General features: G+C 43.2%; 1 protein-coding gene across 5 annotated transcripts in view; it reads right to left on the bottom strand.

Annotated features, from left to right (window-relative positions):
* Positions 1-20,167, bottom strand: part of slc12a4 (solute carrier family 12 member 4) — a 184,102-nt gene that overhangs the window by 70,568 nt on the left and 93,367 nt on the right. For 3 of the 5 annotated variants that reach the window (XM_085991376.1, XM_085991381.1, XM_085991378.1), the window contains exons 2-7: positions 16,599-16,693; positions 15,617-15,748; positions 9,505-9,651; positions 6,832-6,886; positions 6,280-6,434; positions 2,953-3,194 (exon numbers count right to left, since the gene is read on the bottom strand). In XM_085991376.1, the coding sequence (XP_085847502.1) occupies positions 2,953-3,194; positions 6,280-6,434; positions 6,832-6,886; positions 9,505-9,651; positions 15,617-15,748; positions 16,599-16,693 (826 nt within the window). The remainder of the gene's footprint in view (positions 1-2,952; positions 3,195-6,279; positions 6,435-6,831; positions 6,887-9,504; positions 9,652-15,616; positions 15,749-16,598; positions 16,694-20,167) is intronic. The other 2 variants (XM_085991377.1, XM_085991379.1) reach the window with 1 other exon arrangement.

Raw genomic sequence — 20,167 nt, forward strand, 5'->3', positions numbered from 1 at the left:
CAATTATTCTCATTATTGCCTTGTTGACCGATCATTAACAGGCTTTTTTAACTTACCTTTTCACTTTAATTTCATGGCCGCAGGAACCATGCTGTTCGGGGTCCACAGCTGTCAACCTGAGCCGGGAGTTCAGTGGCCACTGCTCCAGCTGATTACTTGACAGCTTCAAATGTACAGTAAAAGCTCCCACCTGACAGATCTTCACTTTCCTCAGTCACAAGCCGTTTCTCAGTCCATTTCCAGCACAGATTCTGCAGGCTTTCCACTTTCCATCCAGTATCACCTCTTTGGAAGAACTCTCTCACCATTGACAGAATGCTTTTGTCATCTATACTTCACCTGCCATCTAGTCCATCAACATGGGTGCCCTTTATACTGTCTCACCTTGGTCCTCAGAATCAGACCACGATCAGCCCCAACACCAGCAGCACCAACACCACCACCAACCATCTCCGCAATCACCTGATGCTGCACAGGACAGAGGGCATTAGCACCCGAGCACATTGCTGCCTGAAGGCTAGGGATGGCCTCACCATGGCTAGATTTACTTCACTTGACACTGTACACCCTAGCTGCCACATGATACGCCAGGTTGGTACAACCCCACACCAACATTCCTACAATGTCCAAGCCATTCCTTTCACACTCATGACCATTGCGGGGGGTACTGTTCTGTCTCACCATTCACTGCAACTCACTAAGCCACTTCCAAAAGGTGCACACAAATCTGTCCAAGAATGCAAAAGTGTTGAAAATAAAGGTTTCAATGTTTGACAACACATTAACAGAAACTTTACATGAACATTGGATAAAACACCCAAGTGGATACCCTTGTGTGTTGTTAGTTGGTATGATTGCACTAGGATGAGGGCGAGTGTGAGGGGTGGCTAGTGAGATGGGGATGTGATAATATAGATAGAGAGAGGGATGGGTGGAGGTGCAAGGTAAGTTGGTGTGAGTAAGGATGTGCAGGGGTAGGGTAGGGAAGGCAGAGTGATGGGGATGTGATGAGTGACACAGCAGGATGAGGTTGAGTGTGGCTTTGTACTAGCGTTTCGTGATCTAATGAGATCATTGAAAGGTTTGCGCCATTGCACCCAGGTCCTCTGACCACATCCCTGCTGGTGTCCTCCTGTGCAATGTGCAACCAGGCAGTGTTGGTCTCCTGGGGAGATCTCTTCCGCCCATGGGAAGGGAAGAGGACCCCCCTGCATGCTGTGACTCCCTCCACAAGCATATGGAAGGAGTCATGGAAGAACCAGGGTGCAGCCCCGCACCTCTGTGCAGCACTTCAACGTTGTAGAACACGGACAGCACCAAGGTCAATATAAAGTTGGCTGATGAAGCAATCATGAAATTACGTCACCTGACCTGCTTCCTCTAATTGGCCCGGGAAACACACTGGGCGGGCTTAACAAGCCCCATCAGTGGAAAGTCATTTCATGAGTGGGATGGAGCCAGCAGTGGGGGTCGGGACCAGCCACTGATATCGCCCGCCACAGACCCACTGAGTTAAGTAAAATTGCGGCCACTGTATATTTGCTTCAGTCTAAAAACAACCTTTCACCACTACTCTCTGCTTTCTGTCCCTCAGCCAATTTTGTATCCATGCCGCCACTGTCTCCTTAACCCAGAAGGTTGTGGGTTCAGGTCCCACACCAGGGACTTGAGCACATAAAGCTAAGCTGACACTCCAGTCCAGTGCTGAGGAGTGCTGCACTGTCGGAGGTGCCGTCTTTCGGATGAGACGTTAAACCGAGGCCCTGTCTGCTCTCTCAGGTGGACGTAAAAGATCCCATGGCACTATTTCGAAAAACAGCAAGGAGTTATCCCCGGTGTCCTGGCTAATATTATCCCTCAACCATCATAACAAAAACAGATTATCTGGTCATTATCACATTGCTGTTTGTGGGAGGTTGCTGTGCGCAAATTGGCTGCCACGTTTCCCACATTACAAAAGTGACTCCACTTCAAAAATACTTCATTGGCTGTGAAGCGCTTTGAGACATCCGGTAGTTGTGAAAGGCGCCATATAAATGCAAATCTTTTTCTTTTTAATCCCATGGGCCTTAATTTTGTGTACAAGTCTATTCTGCGGTACTTTGTCAAACACCTTTTGAAAGTCCATTTACACACCAACCACACTACCCTCATCAACCCTTTCCGTTACTTCAAAGAACTCAATTAAGTTAGAAAAACACAAATTTGTCTTTAACAAATTTGTGCTGACTTTCATTTATCAGCCCATATTAAACATGCAATTTTACCAAAAGAAAATCTGTGTACACAGAATAGCACACTGCTATCTGCAGCATTCAGCAAATAATCCGCTACAAATTTAGTCTCAGGACCCAAGAATGACGATTAAAGTGAGTTATGCAAGTCAGGTCACATCTGTAACTGGTTCCTAATATTATGGATGAACATGCAATATTATACCACTCCTTTTAATTTTGGATGATTCCCTTTAACTTTTTAAAAAAAATCCAACTATGCTGGTCAATTATGCCATGTCATTAAAAACAGACACAAGTTATTGTGATGGTGCTTTGGTAGGTTTCCAGTGGCCTTACATACCATCATATTCAAAGCAACATAATGGTAGTTTTGTGACACAGTTGCTGTGTCAGTATTCAACATTGAGCTCTTTACTGCAGTTTTTACCTGGTACTAGAAAAACTCCACTTATCCATACAGTAGTATTTTTCTTGAATTACTAAAGATCTGCATCAGATGCAATTATACCAATTGCATTATAAGTTGCTACAGGATGCTTTATTTTCATGCTTTAATTTATCACAAGTATATATCAAAAAGGTTTACAGTATCAAATAAGTACATTGCATAAGCATATTTTTAAATATTTCACAGCTATAATTGTTAGTTTTTTTAAAAAGTGTTTAACATTTCTAATCAAAATAATTACTACAACACAGTAATATTATGACTTACTTAAATTCTGGAGGATGAACAGCTGATTTGATGACCCCCACATAAATGGACAAGATGGATATTATGACACAGACCAAAAATAAAGAGGCAAACTTATTAACATATTTGACGCCTATGAAAACAACCAGACACATCATAGTGAGGAAAATTGTCCCATAGATTCTCATGTTGTTAAGCGTAGCACTGGTTTCTTCATGTGGTTCAACAGGCTTAAATATAGCTGCTGCAGGAGCAATGTAGGCCTGCAAAACAAAGTGAACCAGTCGAATCATAGAATAGTACAGCAAAGGCCACTTAGTCACACTCACCTGCTCTTTCCCCATATCCCTGCAATTTTTTCTCCAATAATGTTGACAATGGAACAAAACAAATATAAAAGTAAAAGCAAAATATACCGAACACTTAATAGGTTAAGATGGGCTTGCACCTAATACTGGTGAAGGCCAGGTTACATCACTGGAAAAAGCCCTAGGAAATTTGTGGGCAGCATAGGGGGAATGGAGATGTTGTGTTACAGGTCTCTGCCCCTTTCCCTTCTTCACAGAATGCAGATTCTCCAGGCATGGTGAAGAGACAAATCTACCCTCAGGCATTTCCTATGTTGCTGGACCTACCAGTTTTAAAAAAAGAATCCTGTAGTGTAAATAGGAATAGCATTGACTGAACTCCCAGCCTCAAGTTGGCAGAAACAGAAGAGCAACGCAGGTGGCTACTATAGACTCCAGGGCACTGTGACCTCTAAGCAGAACCACAAAATGATTTGATATTTTAAAAGTAAAATTCAATACAATTTGATCCGAGGACCAAGACTACATCAAAACTTCAAAATGATATTGGATACATCAAAACTCTATCTTAGTGGGAACAATTGTCATCCTGTTCAATACCCACCTACCCACCACCCCCCCCCCAAAATAGACAGCTGATGCCTAATCCTGAACACAAGTGGTCATTTTTAACGTGTGAGCCTAGAAAGTGAATGATCTCAGCTGTTCAACTATGGAGGGCATCAAAGTTGAGCTCAATCTTGTTCTCATCCAAAATGCACAGACACTGTCTCCAACAGGAGTCACTGGATAATGATCAGGACTAAGATCCTTAATTGCTTCCCCCTCCATTGAGGCCAGCTGTAGCAGCCACTGTCTGAGCTTAGCCATTATTATTAGAAAACTTGATATGCCTCCTGAGAAGCAATGTCACAGTCATTCTCCGGTATTCTCCACAACACCGAACAAAATTGTACTAATGAGAGCTGCTGAGACCGAATGTCAGTTAACAACAGCATCTAATTGGAAGTCTAATACTATGCCATGCCGAGCCACTGGCTCAGCTACAACATTATTTTATTTGCTGGAACAAAATTATGGTCAGAAAAAGTACTTGTGAAAACTCTGAATTTAACTATTTTCATGTCAAATTAAACTGATAAAATGTGATTACCAGGAAGTGCAGTAATTCTAACATACTAAACTTATCATCTGGGCTTAGTTGGCAGCACTCTCACCCTAGTCGGAAGGTTGTGGGTTCACAAGAACTTCAGGACATTATTCAGGTTAACTTCCCAGTGCAGCACTGAAGGAGCGTTGCATTATCAGAGATGTCATTATTCAGATGAGATATTAAACCTATGTCCTGTTCCCGGGAGATTCAAGTGAACAATAAGAATCTTAGAGCACTACGCAGAGAGCACAGAATTCTGGTATCTCAGGTCAATATTTTGTTGGACCTTGCTAGACAAAATGGCTGCTGGGTGTGACTACGTAACAACAGTTACTGTACTTCAAAACAGTTCATTGTACATGAAGCACAGATGCATTTCTGAGAGAACAAATAACCTGTTATTTAAAGGCAAGTCTATTTTATTGAGGCCACTGAGCATTTGTAGCGTAAAGGATTAAATGCATGGCCCGACATGACAGAAATATATGGATCTATATAAAATCTTCACCGACATTTCAAATTGAACGTTCAGTAAATCCGACTTTAGGAATGTTGAAATAAACTTATTATCCTTACAACAGTGATTAGGACTGGGCCAGTTTATATAGAATCATAGAATGGTTACAGCACAGGAGGCGGCCATTCAGCCTGTCGATCCTGTGTCGGTTCTCTGCAAGAGCACTTCAGCTAGTCCCACACCCCCGCCCTTTCTCTGTAACCTTGTAATTTTTGCTCCTTCAGGTACTTATCCAATTCCCTTTTGAAAGCCGCGATTGAATCTGCCTCCACCACCCTTTCAGGCAGTGCATTCCAGATCAGAACCACTTGCTGCATAAAAAAGTTTTTCCTTATGCTGCCTTTGGTTCTTCTGCCAATCACCTTAAATCTGTGTCCTCTGGTTCTCGACCCTTCTGCCAATGGGAACAGTTTCTCTCTATCTACTCTGTCTATACCCTCATGATTTTGAACACCTTTATCAAATCTCCTCTCAACCTTCTCTGCTCTAAGGAGAACAACCCCAGCTTCTCCAGTCTATCCACGTCACTGAAGTCCCTCATCCCTGGGGCCATTCTTGTAAATCTTTTCTGCACCCTCTCTAAGGCCTTGACATCCTTCCTAAAGTGTGGTGCACAGAATTGGACACAATACTCCAATTGAGGCCGAACCAGTGTTTTATAAAGGTTCATCATAACTTCCTTGCCTCTATGCCTCGATTTATGAAGCCCAGGATCCCGTATACTTTTTTAACCGCTTTCTCAACCTGCCCTGCCACCTTCAATGATTTGTGCACATATACCCCCAAGTCTCTCTGTTCATGCACCCCCTTTAGAATTGTACCTTTTAGTTTATATTGCCTCTCCTTGTTCTTCCTACCAAAATGTAACTTTTCACTTTTTTGTGTTAAATTTCATCTGCCACATGTCTGCCCATTCCACCAGCCTGTCTATGTCCTCTTGAAGTCTATCACTATCCTCCTCACTTTTCACTATATTTCCAAAAAAAATTGTCTCATCTGCAAATTTTGAAATTGTGCCCTGTACACCTAAGTCTAAGTCATTAATGTATATCAAGAAAAGCAGTGGTCCCAGTACTGACCCTTGGGAAACTCCAGTGTGTACCTTCCTCCAGTCCCATAAACAACTGTTCACCACTACTCTCTGTTTCCTGTCACTTAGCCAATTTCGTATCCACGCTGCCACTGTCCCTTTTATTCCATGGGCTTCAACTTTGTTGGCAAACCTATTATGTGGCACTTAATCAAACGCCTTTTTGGATATCATAAAAGCAGTATGATCATACATTGTGCATTCCTATTTCATGGAACAGCAACTTTAGGTTTCTTAGCATAGCAATTAAAAAAAACTACTGTAATCTTCAAAGGCTTACCAAAACCACCATCCAGACACTCACCAGTAGAATTTCAATGGCACCGAGTATGTACATGGCTCCTGCAAAAGTTGTTCCAAGATAGAAACACAGGCCTACAGCACCCCCAAACTCAGGACCAAGTGACCTTGAGATCATGAAATAAGAGCCCCCAGCTGCAAAAGATGTACAAAGTGGGAAAAAGTCACATTATAACAGGGATCAATGCCAAGGAGAAAAATAATTCTAAAAAGGTGGATTCTAGATTGGAAGATGCAGTAAGTTTTAGTCACCTATTCTCTTACGGTCTTTATGACCACATAAACAAAATAACTACTTCAAGGAGAAAAAGTTGAACCCTGCCAATTTTGAAATATACATTTTCATTAAAATAAGGGAATACAGGTCAAAGTAAATAGTATAGGAGACAAGATAAATCCTAATCTATCTGTACAGAACATGATTTAAAATGTACAGCAAGGCACTACCTCAAAAATTAACGCCCAGCACTGAAAGTAGGCCAGCTTTTTGCCATATAGACTGTTAGATAATTTTTCAAAACAAGTTCATTACCTGGTACAACTCCATTTGTTGCTATAGCACTCATGGATATGGCTGTTAACATAGTCTGAAAAACATAAGGTCTAAACTTTGAGACATTCAAGCATTCCATCCTGAAACTTAACTTGTCCTAAAAAAGTTCACCCCAAATTTTAAATTCTTATTTGACATGTTCTTTTAGCTATATACATACATACATACATACACGTGCATCACATATACAGAAAGCCAAATAAATTATTTTATGTACAGCATTCATGTTCTCAAAATGCTCAAGCAGCACACTGGTAAAAAAAAATTACAGTAATAAGCAATTCCCTGTTTTACCAGGTGAGGGCACCAAATAATTATTAGGAAGTTTAAAATCACAACTTTTGCCACTTAAAAATATGAATTAAAGGTAGGTTGTAGATTTAACTGCTCTGCTATTAAATTCAAATGTCTGAGACAAGACCACTGAGATGGTAGACAGAGTTACTGAACAGAGGGCCAGTTCAAAAGAGCAGAGCCTAATATCCTCAGCAACTTCAGATCTCCAAACCAAAACCCTACCTTTGCAGTCTCAGTCTGTTGTCAGTTCACAAGGAACTCCCACAGCAAAGATGGAACGATTCCATTATCACAAGTTATGGAATATGCACTAACCAGCTGGTGTTACATTCAACAACAGTTGGCTATTGTGCATTCAAGCACTGCCACTTTAAACACTGTATAAAATGCAAGCAGTGCAGGAATCCTTTCATCTGTGCTGAAGGAAGTTATTAGGACTTGACCAGCAAAACCCATTTTTAGACTCGTGCTCGTTTAGATTGGATTCCGAGGGCCCAGCATTTTATACAACTAAATCCGTCTCTCCCTTAACACAACAGAAGAATTGGAATAAGGGAACCAGATTTAACAGTGTAAATATAGGGAGCCAACTCATTTGGATGCAGGTCTCCTGAAATCCAATTTAAACAAGCTCTAGTATAAAAGTGCTCAACACAGATTAAAGTACACCGGAGACAGCAAAGTTATTGAAATCGGTGAGGACCACAATGGAATTTGAGCTAAAGGATACTGAAATAATGTCTACTCTGGACAGGGGCTATTGAAGTGAATTATGTGGGTACTTCAATTAGTCAATGGTGACTATCAGAGTCAGTGAAAATCTTTGCATGTAAATGGCACGTGCATTAAACCAGCCTAACCAGCTTTCTGCATTTCCATTGTTGATACATTTCAGGGATTTGCAATTCTGCTGCTAGGATAAGAAACCAGGTTTTAGCCAACACATTGATCCTGCTCTCCTACCATCCCAATTAAAATGACTGCCAATGTTAATGCACCTTAGTTCTATGACCTAACAATAAAAGTGTACTTCCAACCACTCAGAGCAGAGCATCCCGGACTATTAGTCACAGGACTGGCCCTATTGACTAATCCTATTTTTCTATGTTTCTCTGTAGGTGGCTGCTCTATGCAGAATCCTGATAAAACTAAGGACAGTTAATTAATTACTTTAAATGACCCAGTGGTATTTAGTTACATACTTAGTCTTTAAATTATCAAAATCTAAACAAGATGTTTTGTGAGTACAGCACTTGTATATTAATAAAAGTTCAAGGAGAGGGAGACTCTTTAAGCGAGTTCTCGGCAACAGTGGTAGAACAAGTGAGCAATTCCAATTTCCTGTGCCAGAAAATCCCAATGAATCACTTGATGACTCTCTGCACTCACAGAAAACTGGAATTGCACATACATTTTTCCCGTTCACTAACCTAGAGATACTGAGATCAGGCATTTCCTCTCCGTTGGTATCCCGCCCGAGATCAGGTAATACAGCACAGATTAGAGACTAATCCTGAACTGCCTGGGCTGTATGACTTGGTATTCTAACAGATGGTGCAGATGCAAATACTTAAAGGCAATTGAACAGATTTGTAATTTGTAAACAGAACCAAAAGCTCAAGTGTGAACCGAGCCATTCTCATGAAAGTTTTCCCAATACAAAATTATGGATACCTTTAGGGCTTTAATCTCATAATACAATAGCATTAAAATATATAGAATAAAATCAGAATGATTAACTGTATGATTAATTGTATGCATCCTGATTAATGTTATGACCTTGTGATTCATTCTTACATATCATATGTTATATCCTAAAATATTAAACAAACATTTTTTGGAAATTGCCTAAGAATAATTACTAGTACAGTTCTCTGGCATATGCACAGTGTAGAGTGAAGTACGTCTCTATTCAACAATTTATTTATGTTATACAGGTTAAGCGTCTAAAATCTGGAGTTCCGGAATCCGGACGATTGGCGACAGGGTCATCCGGATTCCGTAAAATGTTCCGGAATCCGGACACCCTGTCAAACCACAACCTGGGCCCAGGCATTTCCGGACTCTGAACGTGTTTCTGATGTCCGAAGTCCGGAAACGCCAGAGCCCAGGTTGCGATATTTCCGGAATTCGGACATCAGAAACATGTTCCGAAGTCCGGAAAAACCCAAAAACCAGCTCAGCCTCGGTCCTGAGGTTGCCGGATTCGGGACGCTCAACCTGTACAGAAATGAGGAATTTAAGGTAATTCAGTTTTACTTTAATTTTCACAACATTTAGAATAAAGTCCTGGACAAGAGATATTCAACCCATACATTTAGCAATTCTGATACAATATGAACATCTGGCACTTACACAGCAGCAACACATGAAGACAATACAGAAAGACTGCAAGACCCCTGCAATTCCAACAAGCCACGTCAAACGTAGAAAAAGAATCACTCCAAAGATATTCTGTAGGCAGGGCAAGTACACTCCCATCAGGGTTCCCATTCTGGGAGACTAAACAGGGGGGGAAAAAAAACATATTATAGTTCAAGAACATTTGAAATCACAAGCTGTATATTCAGAAGGAACTTCTTTACCCAGAGAGTGGTGAGAATGTGGAACTCACTACCACAGGGAGTGTTTGAAGTGAATAGTACAGATGCATTTAAGGGGAGGCTAGATAAGCATATGAGGGAGTAGGGAAGAGAGGGTTATGCTGACAGAGTGTTAGATGAGGAAAGACGGGAGGAGGCTCGAGTGGAGCATAAACTTCGGCATGGACTGGTTGGGCTGAATGGCCTGTTTTCTGTGCTGTATATTCTATGTAATTTACTTGCCCATTTTATGATATCCATAAATCTTTTTGAAAGATCAAAAAAGAAAGATTTGCATTTATATGACATCTTTCATGACCTCAGGATGCCCCAAAGTGCTTTACAACCAATGAAGTACTTTTGAAATGTAGTCACTGTTGTAATGATTTGTAAGTGAACTTAAACAAAAGTTTGTGCGCCCAAATATATTTTACACTTTTTCTTTGAGCTGTTTAGCAGACCAGAATCCCACATCAATTCTTGTTGTATTGCAAATGAGTTTGGGTGTGCTAATGCTCGGGGACCATCAAGTATAGAAGAGGGTGTGAAAAGTTACCACCTGTGTATGCAAAAGCTTTGCTCCAAAAAGCCTGCTTATTTTTTATTTCTCATGCTGACATTATTGTAGACATATCAGAGAAAATCTGAGTTACTCAACACAAGGGGAAAAAACAAAATAAATAAAACATTTTGACGAATGCTGCTGTCAGTAGCACAAGCTGCACTCCCTGCCGCTTACATTTGCCATGCAGGAGCTGTTCTTCACTCCACACAATCTTGAACATTTTTCCTTTACCTTTCACACTTATTTTTGAAGGATGACAGCTGTCAAATATCCAGCAGCTTCACCAACAGATGCTTCTGGCAATGCCATAACTGATTAGCCAATGGCCAGCTTACTCAACATCAGATACATCAACCCACCTCTACTCCAGGTTATGTTGAAGATAGCTAGCCTTTACCATACCTGCTGAATGCTTACATATTTGGGCAGCTAGTGGTCCAAGAAACCATGACTCAACCACTTCTGATGCGTTGCCCAACGGGCTAGATTTTCGGGGAGCCGTCAGGCGAGGTTTCAGGTGTGTGTGGGGGGGGGGGGGGAAATCCTGACTGGGGGTCCCGACACCATCCCGCCCAAAACCCCGCCCCACGTTAAGTTTCAGGGGCGGCAGGTACCTGCCCCGCACTGGGACCCGCCGAAACCAGGCGGGAAGGGATTAGTGCCAATTAACTGCCTGTTAACAGGTAGTTAACAGGCAGTTTTTAGCCTAATCCCCATTGTGAGGGGTTTCGTGTGGGTTTCCCCGACGGCTCCAAACCACGCTAGGTTAGAGCAGCAGGCCGTCGGGTTGAATGAGTTGGAGGGGTCGCGATGTCGGTGCTCAGGTGAGTGATGGGTGCATGAGTGCAAAGGTAAGTGTGTTTGGTGTGTAAAGAACTTTTACTTACCTTAACAGCCTTTCTTCCTGTAGCCGTGAAGAGCGCAGCACTCAGCCGGAACTGAAAGCTGAACGGCTGCGATCTGTCAAAAGTGACAGCCTTCAGCTTTTAGTGCTGCTGAGATTTCTAAATGAGTCCGCGCAGAAGGACTCATCTTAGAAATCAGACTGTCAGTGTTTGACAGCTTCAAACAGCTGTAAAACACTGATATTTCATCTGTCAGAAATCTTGACAGATGAAATTTCAGTCTGTGGCGTCACCTGTTGCCGGATGGCCCTTAATTGGCCTGCTGAGCCCGCTGGGCGGGCTCAACCAAGGGAAAATCACGCGGATTGGCCGGACGTCGAAGTAGGCGGGTCAGAAACCCGAAAGGGGAAGTCCCGTCTTCTTCCCGACAGGTTTGACAAAATCGACCCCAGCGTGTTTGCTGAAGGGATGCAAGCATGGGTTTATTCCTCACAAGCTCAGTCTCATTTTTTCAAATATGGAGTACAGGCCAGACAGCTTGAAGGTTTCTAGTCAAAAGGTAGGTGATCCAGTGGTTAAAAGAGAGTACATTTCATAGGCAGAGATGAAGATATTATTGTGGATGAAAGTCTTGCTGCCTCATAGTAAAAAAAGTTTGGGGAGCATCCATGAGCAGACTCCGTACTTGGAAATCTCTGCAACTAGGCCAGGACTTCCCAGGGAGTTCTTCTATTCTCTCCATAGCAAGGTAAACTTCTTAGTTAGGAGAATGATGGAGTCACATTTCTGAAGGTATGTTGTTTTGGTGAAAGAAAAATGGAACTGAACAACTAGTTCCACTGATTCTAATCACTACTGAACAACCTACAAATGCTCCTTAGTGTAAGCGGTGATCTAATTACTGGCAGCATAATGCAACAGTGCAGCAGATAGTTCTAACTTGCACCAGGTCTCGTTCACCCATCACCCCTGTGCTCACTGACCTACATTTATTTTCAAATTCTTATCCTTGTTTTCAAGTCCCTCCATGGCCTCACCCCTCCCTATCTCTGTAATCTCCTCCAGCCCTACAACCCTCAGATATCTGCGCTCTAATTCTGGCTTCTTGAGTATCCCCGATTTTAATCGCTCCACCATCGACGGCCGAGCCTTCAGCTGCCAAAACCCTAAGCTCTGGAATTTCCTCCCTTAGCTTCTCCACCTCTCTTTCCTCCTTTAAGACGTTCCATCTGCATCTGCCCTAATATCTATGTGGCTTGGTGTCAAATTTTGTCTGATTACGCTCCTGTGAAGCACCGTGGGATGTTTTACTACATTAAAGGCACTATATAAATACAAGTTGTTGTTCATAAAGGTGTCATAGATCATGATCAAAAATCTCACACAGTGCACCAGCTACACAAAAGAGCTGATAATTGTAATGTTGTGCTTCATCATTACAATAAAACTGTTTACTGCAGCATGGTAAATTCCCGGTTAAAAACAGTGAACATTTCTTAAAACTGGACTTCATTTATTTCCAGACAGAGGCAGGATCTTCCATTCTCCCTCTATTGCTTTCTAGGTGGGATTCTGGCAGAGAATTAGGCAGGGATCATATCATGGACTCCCCACTCATTTTCATGTTCATCTGATTTCCTACCAAAGACGATGAATATGTCCACCCATAAATGGATGGACTTTTTCAAATCAAATTCAAATGGCAGCAATATGTTATTGCCGCAATACATAATTACTGATTTTCAGTCATTTGACCCATAGCAACACTTGATGCAAGGGACGTCTGATTTTCCCTGGCGCCCAATGCTTCTATAGTGGCGGGGAAAGGTGGGATTATACTTTTAAATATACAGAAAGCCCGGGCAGCAAACGAACACACAGGCCGGAGCACCAGATTTTAAAAATAGTAAGTTTCCCCAGCAGCGTGGAGGCTGTTGTTAACGCTATGCTGTGGCAGGCCACTGAGGTTTACTGCACCAAATCTCTACCCTCACTTTTTTTTAAATTTGTTTTTATGGGATCTGGGCGTCGCTGGCAATGCCAGCATTTATTGCCTATCCCTAATTGCCCTCGAGAAGCCGCCTTCTTGAACCGCTGCAGTCCGTGTGGTGAAGGTACTCCCACAGTGCTGTTAGGGAGGGAGTTCCAGGATTTTGACCCAGCAACGATGAAGGATCGGCGAAATACTTCTAAGTCAGGATGTGTGACTTGGAGGGAAACTTGGAGGTGGTGGTGTTCCCATGTGCCTGCTGCCCTTGTCCTTCCAGGTGGAAGAAGTTGCGGGTTTGGGAGGTGCTGCCGAAGCAGCCTTGGCAAGTTGCTGCAGTGCATCTTGTAGATGGTACACACTGCAGCCACGGTACACCGGTGGTGGAGGGAGTGGATGTTTAAGGTGGTGGATGGGGTGCAAATCAAGCGGGCTGCTTTGTCCTGGATGGTGTCAAGCTTCTTGAGTGTTGTTGGAGCTGCACTTATCCAGGCAAGTGGAGAGTATTCCATCACACTCCTGACTTGTGCCTTGTAGATGGTAGAAAGGCTTTGGGGAGTCAGGAGGCAAGACACTCGCCGCAGAATACCTAGGGCTGGATTTTCATTCAGCAGTCGGGAAGGAGGCGGGACTACAACTTACGGGTTTTAGTCCCGCCTCCATCGACGTCCGGCCAATCCACGCGATTTTCCCTTGATTGACCTTGTTGAGCCCGCCCAGCGGGCTCAGCAGGCCAATTAAGAGCCACCCGGCAACAAATGACTTCACAGACTGAAATTTCATCTGTCAAGAGGTGTTGACAGATGAAATATCAGTGTTTCACAGCTGTTTGAAGCTGTCAAACACTGATAGTCTGACTTCTAACCTGAGTCCTTCTACACAGACTCAGTTAGAACTCTTACCGGCACGGAAAGCTGAATTCTGTCGCTTTTGACAGATCGCAGCCATTCTGCTTTTAGTGCCGGCTGAGTGATGGACTCCCGACACCTAGAGGAAGAAAGGCTGTTAAGGTAAGTACAGGTAATTTAAACTTCTTTACACACTTTAGACACACCAAACACACTTACCTTTGCACTCATGCACCCATCACTCACCTGAACACCGACATCTCGACCCCTCCAAGTCCTTCAACCCGACGGCCCGCCTGCTCTAACCTGGCGTGGTTTGGAGCCGTCGGGAATCCCACACAACACCCCTCAAAATAGGGATTAGGCTAAAAACTGCCTGTTAACAGGCAGTTAATTGGCACTAATCCCTTCCCGCCTCGGGTCGGCGGGTCGGGTACCCGCCTCCTTTGACACTTACGTGGAGGCGGGTTTTGGGTGTGATGGTGTCGGGACCCTCTAATTCGGGATTTTTGCCCCCCGCAAGCCTAAAAGCCCGCCTCATGGCACAGTGAAAATCTAGGCCCTAGCCTCTGACCTGCTCTTGTTGCCACAGTATTTATGTGGCTGGTCCAGTTAAGTTTCTGGCCAATGGTGACCCCCAGGATGTTGATGGTGGGGATTTGGTGATGGTAATGCCATTGAATGTCAAGGGGTGGTGTTTAGACTCTCGCTTGTTGGAGATAGTCATTGCCTGGTACTTCTGTGGCGCAAATGTTACCTGCCACTTATCAGCCCAAGCCTGAACATCATCCAGTTCTTGTTGCATGCGGGCATGGACTGCTTCATTATCTGAGGAGTTGTGAATGGCACGGAACACTGTGCAGTCATCAGCGAACATCCCCATTTCTGACCTTATGTTGGACGGAAGGTCATTGATGAAGCAGCTGAAGATGGTTGGACCTAGGACACTGCCCTGAGAAACTCCTGCAGCGATGTCCTGGGACTGTGATGATTGACCTTCAATCGCCACAACCATCTTCCTCTGTGCTAAGTATTAAGGGAATGGTAGCGTAATGGTAATGTCACTGGACTAATGATCCAGGGACACGAGTTCAAATCCCACCACGGCAGCTGGGGAACTTAAATTCAGTTAATTAAATAAATCTGGAATAATTACTAGCATCAGTAATGGTAACCCATCTGATTCACTAATGTCCTTTAGGGAAGGAAATCTGCCGTCCTTTCCTGGTCTGGCCTATATGTGACTCCAGACCCACAGCAATGTGGTTGACTCTTAATTGCCCTCTGAAATGGCCTAGCAAGCCACTCAGTTGTAACAAACCACTACTGTGAATGGCCAAGGAGCCTGTCAAAAAACACATAACTCCAAAGCTTTGCGGCGGGCTTTGTCCAATTGCACTGAAGGTACGCCCCAATTCTTAAACAGCGGAAAATCCGGAACAATTTGTGTGCAGAACAAATATTATGCTGAAGTTCATTAAAAAAAAATTGACCTCCCTGACCAGCCATTCGGTTCATTCTTAGCCTATTATGACGAACGACTCAAGATCAAAGATTGGCTGCAATATTTATAGGACTGCATCAAGACACCAGTAAAAAGATTAAAGCTAACAAAATAAGCTTAATGGAAGTATAATTACCTTGGGTGCTTTTTTCTTGGAACTTTCTGCACTTTCCGCTTCCTCATGTTCCTTTGCTCCCTGAGTGATGTTTGTGTAATTAGCCAATCTGCTGAGGAGCGATGACACCTTTGGTCGAATGTCCAGTTCCTCCTGCAGAAGAGACCGGGAAAATTTACACCATAGTATTTAAACTGCCATAAAACCCAATACACCCATTGCACCCTCTCAAATAGATGTTTGAACAACCTACAAAGCTGGGTGGGTGTGGGGGTGATTTTCTGCAATGGTGCAAGCAATCCTCTCTCATTGTATTTCTGGGTCTGACTTTTAGGTTGGTGTAGTGTATATTCATTATGTTTTTCCATGTGGAAGGCAGCTGTTGATTGCCTGTCAGTACATAAAACTACACTGGTGTGAAATGAGCTTAAATCTTTGTATACATAGTAGTTAAAATATAAATGTAAACACCAGACATAAAATCAAAATTTCTCACGTATGTATTCACACTCAACTGATTTTTTTTTTTTTTTTTTTAATTAAAGAGAGCGCTTTTCGTGAGGGAAAAAAAAGTGTACCCTGCTCCCTTTGGTTGAATTGTTTTCTGGCCAAAATTTAGATTACAGCAATCATTAACACAATGGTCAGAACATCACTCGTGTCTCATTATAGTAGATTTATAGGATGCCGTTAGAATAATCACCAAATAAACGATCAGCTGCTCCCTCACTATCGGACATCGAGGAAAAAGGCTGCTAGTTATGGACAGAGGCTCTAGTCTGATAACTTTGGCAGCATGTCCTTATTGCAAGGGAGTGAGATCAGATTGTCAATGAATAGCACTAGGATGTTAAAAGAAAAATCACAGCTTCCAAGGATAATATGGGTTTATCTTTTTAAGACTCTGAGAATTAGAGTAAACAATATATTCATATGATTAAATCTCAGACTGAAAGAAAAAATTCTGAATGTTCAGCACAATACCGCATTGAAAAAATCTTACCTCAAATAAGGCCAAATTTCTGTCATAATATTCATTTCCTTTTAAAGTGTCAGTGTTGTTTAGGAAAGGACTGTCTTCTTTGTGGTATCCATGATCTAAAAAAAAACCACTTTGTTATGCACATCATAGAAGGAAAATCAGAAAAAAATACAAATTAATCATGTTAAATATGCTCCATTTGGCATAGTATTTGTAAAAGTCTCAATTACTGTACATTATGAGCAAAATGTTATAAATAACAGGCCTTTAACCCCAGTGAATTGCAGTCTTCTGTCTTCATCATGTGGGGAAAGGCAAGTGGGTGGGTAGAAAAAGATAAATCAAACAGGAGCACACTTAACTTGGCTATAGCATAGAAAGATCCACAATAAAGCTTCCTGTGCTGTGCCCCAACCTGAGAAGCACATCAACTGCAGCAATCTGAATGCTTTCATGTATAGCATTCCCCATCCTTGTGGGTTCGTTGAGAAATAACTTCAAATTTAATGGCAAACTGTGGCCGGTTTTGTGCTGTGCAACCACCCCACTCAGAACTGGACTGAGATTGCCAAAACTTGTTTCACATAGGATGCTTACAGCCAGAAGAACGGAATTTCACTATTAGTTTGAAATGGATTTAGACCAAGATCCTCAAGGTAAAAGAGCAATGATCTAATCAGCTACAGCACTGAGTTTTCTACCATTCGTAAAGTTAATGTACGCTATTATCTGTTCTGCACTCGTGTTGGACCTCAAGTCTTTCTAATGTGGGAGTAGAGTGCATAAGAGTTAATAGGCATTCTGCTGAATTGAACATCAGTTTAAAGAGAAAGTGTGCATAGGTGCCCATTCTTTCGCCAGTCATCATTTGTTTAATATGTTTTTACGTCAAATTACAGTATGCAGACGATGCTTGGGTCTGCGCTCACTCGGAGGTCGAACTCCAAACCATCGTCAACACCTTCACCGAAGCGTACGAGAGCACTAAACATCCGTAAGACAAAGGTCCGCTACCAACCTGCCCCCGCCACACAGTACTGCCCCCCCGATTATCAAAATCCACGACAAGGCCTTGGACAACGTGGACCACTTTCCATACCTCGGGAGCCTACGGTGAACAAGGGCAGACGTCGACGACGAAGTCCAACACCGCCTTCAGTGTGCCAGTGCAGCCTTCGGTCGCCTGAGGAAGAGAGTGTTTGAAGACCAGGACCTCAAACCCGGCACTAAGCTCATGGTCTACAGAGCAGCAGTGATACCCGCCCTGCTGTACGCCTCAGAGACATGGACCATGTACAGCAGGCACCTCAAAGCACTGGAGAGGTACCACCAACGCTGCCTCCACAAGATCCTGCAAATCCATTGGCAGGATAGGTGCACCAACGTCAGTGTTCTTGCTCAGGCCAACACCCCCAGCATCGAAGCTTTGACCACGCTCGATCAGCTCCGATGGACGGGTCACATTGTCCGCATGCCCGATACAAGACTCCCAAAACAAGCGCTCTACTCGGAGCTCCGGCACGGCAAGAGAGCCCCAGGTGGGCAGAGGAAACGCTTCAAGGACACCCTCAAAGCCTCCTTGAAAAAGTGTAACATCCCCACCAACACCCGAGAATCCCTGGCCCAAGACCGCACAAAGTGGAGGAGAAGCATCCGGGAAGGCGCCGAACACTGAGTCTCTTCGCCAGGAGCAAGTGGAAGCCAAGCGCAGGCAGCACAAGGAGCGAAAGTTAACCCAAGCACCCCACCTTCCCGCCCCTTCAACCACCGTCTGCCCCACCTGTGACAGAGACTGTAGGTCCCGCATTGGACTAATCAGTCACCTGCAAACTCATTTTTAATGTGGAAGCAAGTCATCCTCGGTTCCGAGGGACTGCCTAAGAAGAAGATGAGCAATTGAATAAAGGAAAAAATTTAGTCCCGACTTTAATCTGGCTCACACAGCTATGCCAATGTGAGACTCGGGCTAGCGCAACTCCCAAGCTTCATTTAAATTGGTCCACGCTGACATGGAGGCCGGCAGGCGAGTGCGGAAAATCAAGCAGCAACAAGCCTGCTGGGGTTCCAGAAAAGGGTTCCTAATAAAGTAAGTGAGGTGGAGGTCCAACACGATCACAGTCAGTAGGGGAGAAGCCTAGGTAAGGGGAGGCCCAAAGTTTCCTTGCCTTGTGGGGTAGGGAGAGCATTCTTGGAAGAATGATGGTGTGATCGACCATATAAAAGGCAAGGAGGGCAAAGCGGAGGCCAAGTGGGAATGTTTGGCATGGTGGAGGAAGGGGAAAAAGGGGCAGAGGTGGTAGAGGCAGCTGAATGGATGGGCTATCTTGGTGACAAAGAAATCCATGAGCTCCTCACATGTGTTAGAGGCGAGGGTCTGGCTAGTGCAGACAGGTTTAAGGAGACTGACAAAAATCAACTGCATGCGAGAGATACCATTGTGACAATCCCATTCAAAGACAAAGACAAACACAAAAATAGCAAAGGCGTACTATTGGAGAATCTGTTTGCATTTTATACTTACATTAGGTTTTAATTCCACAAGTGCTTTAGTTGAGGTGGACAATCTGGCTAGCTTCTACTAGAATAGATCCTCTTTCCAGTTTGCCAAATAGAAGGATCAAGCCCATGTTGGGAGTGGGGGGGAGGGGAGGGCAAGGAGAAATGTTCCCAATAAACATGGAAGGGATAACTTGCATTTCAGAAATTTGACCAAATCCAAGCTTTCTTCCCAGTTTTCTGCTCGATAGAAAGTGGGTGGCGATTAATGACAGCTGGAAGATTCCCAGCCCATTTTATTTACACAAAATACATACACTAATAAAAAAAACTGTACTGACATTTCTACTTTTCTAATATTATATTTTATATATATATTCCAGCTAAGTATTGGCTGCTATTGGACTTTGTTGTCAAAAGCCTAAATATTCTACCAAAAGGATGTTGACTTGGATGAATGAGCACTTTTTTTTGCTGAAGCAATTTCTGCTGCCAGTGAAAACTATTTTTCTCAACAGGGAAAAAAAGGTGACTAGGCTTTCACAGCCAAGATTTTCTTCACATTGATTCACAAAAAAAGGTATGGGGAAGAACACAGGCCAAACTTATCAAGTAAAAATATATATCTAGTTACAGGAGGTTTGCTCAGCTGTCATTGGAGATTGCAATTTTCCCAAGTATAGCTTGAACTAGGGAAAATGGCAGAGCTATATTAAGACCGATAAAATACAAGACATTATGCTGCGTTATTGCAGGTTAGCACAGCGCCCTAACATTGCTGAAATCAGCAATTCCTCTAAGCCAGTACCCAGCCGATTAAACCATTGGCACTTATCACTGAACATTCAAAAACAAGACGACAGAAACAAAAAGACGAAACTAAAGTTACTAACAATTCTTTTTAACTAACTGCTCTAATCATAGTCTCACTCTTTAAGTTCCACGTTATATCCCTCAAGTCTTAACATTGACTTCAGTAACTTCAGACCTTAGCTACACCGTCAATTTTCTTTATGGCACTTGTGATTAGGGGGAGGGCTTGTCAGTGTCCCGGGGGAGGGGTGTTTGGGCCGGAGATCTTTTGTCAGAGCACA

The sequence above is a fragment of the Somniosus microcephalus genome, chromosome 6, assembly GCF_052327205.1.
Source record: "Somniosus microcephalus isolate GS21.2 chromosome 6, FLI_Smic_1.0, whole genome shotgun sequence".
Lineage (NCBI taxonomy): Eukaryota > Metazoa > Chordata > Chondrichthyes > Squaliformes > Somniosidae > Somniosus > Somniosus microcephalus.